Source organism: Serinus canaria, chromosome 4 (assembly GCF_022539315.1).
Source record: "Serinus canaria isolate serCan28SL12 chromosome 4, serCan2020, whole genome shotgun sequence".
Lineage (NCBI taxonomy): Eukaryota > Metazoa > Chordata > Aves > Passeriformes > Fringillidae > Serinus > Serinus canaria.
Window position 1 is genome coordinate 10,243,853 of NC_066317.1, and position 6,124 is coordinate 10,249,976.

Sequence of the window (6,124 nt, forward strand, 5' to 3'; positions counted from 1 at the left end):
GGCTTTCCTGCTGACAACCTCTTTCAGCATGCAAAGAGAGGGCTTAGCATTCTGTCCTTATTGTTAAAAGTTGGAAGAATTCTCTCCCTTCCACTGCCCCAAACGTCACCCTTTCTGGTGGGGGCTACAGAGTAGACACGTTTTAGAACACACTTGCATGACACTAACTTCTGAGCCTAATAGGTTTTAACTAGTAAGGGGGAGAGTATATTAATGGAAAAAAGCTCTGGCTTTTTGTAAGCATCAGGTAAATGCCACAGCTAAGCTTCTTCTAACCACATCCAGTATTTACCTTTTCAAATTTCATGCATCTTCCTTTGAAATACTTTCCAATTATATTAATGATGTTAACATGAAAAATGCTAAAATAAATACATAAATCATATTTTGTTGTGATTACCTGTGCTTGCCTCAACTTCTTTTTTCCAACAGTATCTGAAAGTAAGGATCTGCCTGATGCTGTTAGAACAGTGTTAAACCAAGAAATGAATCGGCTTTTTGGAGCAACTAATCCAAAGAACTTCAATGAAGCTTTCCTTAAAAGGAACTATGACTCACTGCCACATAGGTTATCAGGTATTTTGCCTTTTTCCTTGTTCTGCCTTACTTCTGCATTTTCTGTGATTCTCTGGCAGTGGTATCTCAGTATCAGCCCCAATGATGTAACAATCACTCCTTTGCTCTGGAGTGCTTTTCTTCTCTGTATTTTTCTGACAACATGATTGCCGGGCTGTCTGTGGTTTTCTTTAATTTTCTCTTTGTGCTGCTGAAATGGAAATGTGGGGACCTCTGCCCTGTTGTTTCTAATGTGTGCAGAATGTTTCTTTTAATACTTTTTTTGGAGCTTCCTTTCTACCTACTTACGTATCAAGCTTCATGCTCCAGGTTGGTTCCATTTTGAACTACAGCTGGAGAGTTCAGTCCCCCCTCTTCCTCTTATTATCCCTATTTTATGTTTGTATGTAAGATGGTTTTGGTCATCCACTGGTTGATGAGTCTTACTTTTCCTCCTGTAGCTGCCAAAATGATGTACTATTTAGATCCTTCCAGTCAGAAAAGGGCAGTGGAACTGGCAATGACCCTGGATGAATCCCTTATTAACAGAAATCTTCAGGTAACGTATTTATAAATTGTAGACAACTTCTGTTTTATCTCTGGAAGCTTTAAGCAAATTTTGGAGGTAAGAGGAAGCTGAAATAATTGCTGTGCCTTATCATAAAAAGGTTGACTTGTGAAAGAAAGGGGTGTCAGGTTCACCTGAACTGAAATATTTCATATCCTTTTTGCATATTTACATTAATTTAGTTTTGTGATAATGGGAAAATAGCAGCAGTGGAAGCCATATTATTGCTACAGGTAATGGGAAAACTTACTAAACTTGAGAGAATTCACAGGGCAAAAGAAAAGGTAGTGGTTTGTCTGAGCTTTGGCTGCCACACAGGCAACTGTTCACAAGAAAAGGAGTGGCACAGACTCTGGGAAGGCTTTCCATGGTCAGCTTCCTACAAGCTGTGGGAATTACCATATGTTTAATAAAAGCTGCATATGCACAGTTCTGCCTTAGTGTGTAGTTAAGTGAAAGGCTCACCAATTTTTGAGTCTTTGCTTCATTCTGGTGGTCGTGGAATAAGCTCCCTGTGACACTGCCTCCATGCCCCTTTCCCCATTCCTTCACCTTCATCTGGGAGGATTTGTCAGTTCTGACTCGCAATTTACAGTAGTCTGTGCACTCAGTTTTTTAGATCTATTGCAAGTAAATTTGGTAAATGTTTACTTTAAAATTACTCTTTTGTGGACAAAAAATATCTCCTAGGAAATATAGTGGCTCCAATAGAACTTTAATTGCGAAGAATTTTGAGTTCATAGCAGAATTTTTGGACCAGACAGGGTGGGGGGGAAGAGACAATAAAGGACAATTTGCCGCCTTGATTTGTCAACTTGTTTAGGATGTTAAAGAGTCAGATCCTTTCTCTATTCTAGCTGTTATGTCATTTATATTCTGAGTACATGTTTAGCATTTTTCATAAACTTGTCTTGTTTGGGTGTTAGACTTTGTGTTCAGGTTTTCTTACTGTTTGAGTGGTCTCAAAGAGTTTAATCTAGATTATAAATAGATTTAGAAAACAAAAATTAATTTGCCTTCTATTTGCTGGTTTTTGCCTGTGAGTGGGGTTCTGGGAGTTGGACTGGGAAAAGATTAAGTGTAACCAAAAATGCTTGGTTGATCTGGAGGTGCAAAATTGGTAAGACTAGAAGAAGCTTTTACCAACTCAGCAGTGCATAAACATCCTGTACAGTGCATTGTGATACAACTGAAAATGTTGAGTTTAAGCATATTTGGTGCCAACATGAGGGAAGAGTTGGACTTCTACTGAATTTCTAGATGAGAAAGTAAAAGTGCCCTAAAAATGAAGGATCTACAGAACTCCAGGTGTTTGTTGAAAGGCATTTTTGTGTGCAAAGAGATAAAATTTATTACATTTCATTGTTTTAAAGACCAGCTGTCTCAGGGCACGCTGCATCTGTAAAACCAGGTATATTTGACCTTTGGTGGATGCCAGTGTTAAATGTGAGGAAATTGGGTCCTTGAGGAGAGCTCCATAACCCTACAGCAGGAGGACAGAGCAGTTAATCCCAGTACACAGAAGAAACAAAAACTGTACTAAATGTCAGAGCAGCAGGAAAAGACTGCCTGGCTATGCTAATGCCTGCACACAGCCTTGGGCAGGTGTTATATGCTGCCAGGCTTTAGTGGAGCTCACTAGGTTGGTTTCTCATGGTTGGAATGCAGGCTGAAAAAAATTACACAGGAAATCTCCTTTTCCTCTTCTAAATCATGACCAAAAATGGACAGGAAACTGCATATATCTGAAAAATGTGGTCATATCAGAGTTAATTTGATGTGATTGAAAGGTATGTTATGCGTTGCTGAAATGGTCCGTTTGTCCCAAGAATGGTGGGGTTCTTGGTTGCCAATTAGCAAGAATGGGTTTTTCTTAGGAAAATAAGAAACAAGTAACAAATTAGTATTTAATTTTACAATCAAGATTCCTAGCTGTGTTTTAGATCCCTTTTTAAACTGCATTCTTTCAAATCAGACTACACTGGTGTTTCATGCTGTGTTTAGCTAGAATGTCTTTTGATGTTGAAAGGTCTGTGGCCCTTGGAGCAGGTCTGTGTCAGAAATACTGTTTTAAATGTGTCTTGTGAAATTATTCTTCTCTCAGACAGCAGAACTGCTGTTTGAAACCTGTGTTGTGAGTGTTCAGCTGAATGTTTAAGAAACCATAACACTTCTTTATTTTTCTCTTTAATTAGACTTGTATGGAGGTATTAGAAGCTTTATGTGACGGTAGCCTTGGAGACTGTAAAGAAGCATCTGAAACTTACAGAGCAAATTGTCATAAGCTTTTCCCTTATGCTTTGGCTTTCATGCCCCCTGGATATGAAGAGGATATGAAGATCACAGTTAATGGAGATAGTTCTGCAGAACCTGAAGAACTGGCCAATGAAATATGAACAACTTTATTGCAAAAAAAATGACGTTGGACCATATCTGGTGTATAATATTTTTGTCACGCACCTGCTGAATTGTTCTAACTTACACAAAGAACAGAAGGAAAAAAACCCCGTTGCCTTCAAATAGTTTTACTTTTTTTTTTATCCTGCTGACAAAGTATATATATAAAATATCTAACATATTACTGGTTATAGGTTGTTTGGTTTCTTAAAAATTAAAAGCTGCTAAAATTGAAAAAAAAAGACAAAATAAACAACCCTTTTCCTCACCTACCCACCCATGTTTTTAAACTAATTTATATGAGACCTGGAGGTGTATAGCCCTCAGAGCAGGTGTGTGGCAGAAATATTAAATTTAAATTTGTCTTGTGAGATTACTGTTATCTCAGACAGCAAAACTGCTGTTTTAGCACTGGATTCTTTCACTGAGCACAAAGAGTTGATGGGGCTTTAGCATCTGACTGATTTTGATACGGGGGATGATTGTGTCCATAGGAAGTATGCAATGTGAATCAGAATATAGAGAGAAACCTGCAACATACTTGTTACGTTGGGGTGCTTGGACATACGGATATTAAGAAACATAGTGTGTTCAATAAGCTTGTTGTGTCTCTGAAATTCACTGTACACGATCAGTTTGGTGTTCTTGCACCACAGTTTTTAACTGAAGGAACCAGTTAAAATGGTCTCTCTTGGAATTAAACTGGGGGTGGGGAGGGGAGAATCAGCGTTGCTGTTCTTGAGATGAACCTATCGGCATAGGTTGGCCAAACTTTTTAAAACTGTAATGCAAGAACCAAATAAAATTATGCACTGTGATGTGGCACCAATTAGAAAGATCGCATGCATTTTTCACGTAGAGTGAAAACAAAATGAGAACATACTATGGCTTGAAGTTGCAAAGAGGAAAACTCCTGACTACCATTTTGACTGATCAAGAGACTAATAGATTAAAACCTCAGCAGGCCTTGTTCACGTTATGCAGAAAAAAAAAAAAAAGTGCTGCAGTTTAGATACCTCTGGAACTTTTCCACAGTGTCACAGGTTTGTAATACTTGAAGCCCTACATTTCTAAGAATATATTTCTTGCTCAGTTGTTTCAGGCAAGCCCAAGACTTTGTAACTTTTAAGGGGCCCAAGATTTTTTTTTCAATAACAGACCAGCTTCTTATTCCTGCAGTTACAGATGTAATTTCCTTTGTCAAACATAAGGTACCAAATATAATGCAATAAAACGTTTTGAAAAACAACTGTGTGAATATTCAAACCAATCTATGTTGTACTTTGACAGTGAATGGGTTTGCTGGAGTGCAGCTCAGGGCTGGCTTACTGTGCTGTCCAGTCATGCTGACAATGTCACTGCTGATGATGGGTGGTCATTGAGTATAAAGTGCAAATGCATTCTATGTAAATACTGAATGTCTCGGAAGTCCTATAACACAATGCTTTGCTACTCGGCTTTTAAGTTCCACCAGTGTTTCCAAGTCGAGCTTCAGTCTGTAAGTCTACTGTGTTAATAATATAGATAAGTACTCAAATGTTTTCTTTTGTAGGCTCATCATATAAAACAGAACAGAAATAAACTACAGCTTACAAAGTGAGTGCCTTCTTTGCTGCAGGAGTTCAGTTACAGAGTATCTGTTTTGTGATACACAGCCTTCTTCTTCCACATAATGGAATTCAGTGATTGACATGTACAGTTAAGAGATCCTGGAAGACTTATGGGTGTTTGTAGTTTTCCAACTGTCAGAACAGCTTTTATTGTGTCTTCATCTCCACTTTCTTTTCCTGGTTAGCCTATCCTTGTGTATGTTTGCAGTATAGTTCCCATGAGAAGTGTGGGTTGCTGTATTTGTATTTTTACCTGCTGGGCTTTTAAGGACTAGAATACCTAGAGAGCCTTTAACTGACTCTGGTATTGACATCTTGATCTCAGTTATTTCTGCAGCCTGAGATACTTGGACTGCATGTCTTCTGCAACTCCTGGAGATGGTTCAGTCTTGCCTACACGAGCTGTGAGCTTCTGGCCTTGCCTCTTGAGTACTGCTGCCCATTTCTTGGCTGCTGATGCTTAAGCTGGAGGCAGATAAGTGCTCACTCGTAACAGATTGTGAATTGCATCAAGCAAATTCTTTTTTTTCCAGATACTGGGGGTTTTGGGTGCTGCCCATAAATAGGATCATTTCCTTTACTTTTTCACTGCCTGTTTTTGTGTTGAAATGGATGAACTAAAACCTGGAAGTTACTCATTGTCTTTATGGTGCAAATGGGGAAAAGGATGCTTCAGTGGGCTTTCCAGAAGGCTTCTTCATCTACACATCTATTTTGATTTCCCTAAAGACACTTCATAACCTTGCTGAAAGGCATCCACACTGCTTCAGAGATGGTGCTTTTGGATTAAAGAGGTTACTCATCCCTTTCCAGAAGACTGCAAGCCCAGGACAGGAAACCAAGCCAAGAGTTTGCCTGAAAATGGAGGCTCTTTAATTGGCAAAGAAGCTGTTTTTCCTTCATCTTCACATCTGTTCTGTTAGATGCAAGACTGACTTCTGAGGAAGAGCTTTTAGAGCTGGAAATGAAGTTGAAATCCAGTGCAGTGAGTCTT

The 6,124-nt window shown here is 38.8% G+C and overlaps 1 protein-coding gene across 1 annotated transcript in view; it reads left to right on the forward strand.

Moving 5' to 3' along the window:
- The window catches only part of NAA15 (N-alpha-acetyltransferase 15, NatA auxiliary subunit), a 37,490-nt gene extending 32,721 nt beyond the window's left edge, over window positions 1–4,769 (forward strand). Inside the window, exons 18-20 of the mRNA XM_030238962.2 lie at window positions 433–576; window positions 1,017–1,114; window positions 3,319–4,769. Of these exons, the coding sequence (XP_030094822.1) occupies window positions 433–576; window positions 1,017–1,114; window positions 3,319–3,519 (443 nt within the window). The 3' untranslated portion in view covers window positions 3,520–4,769. The remainder of the gene's footprint in view (window positions 1–432; window positions 577–1,016; window positions 1,115–3,318) is intronic.
- The last annotated feature ends 1,355 nt before the right edge of the window (window positions 4,770–6,124 follow it).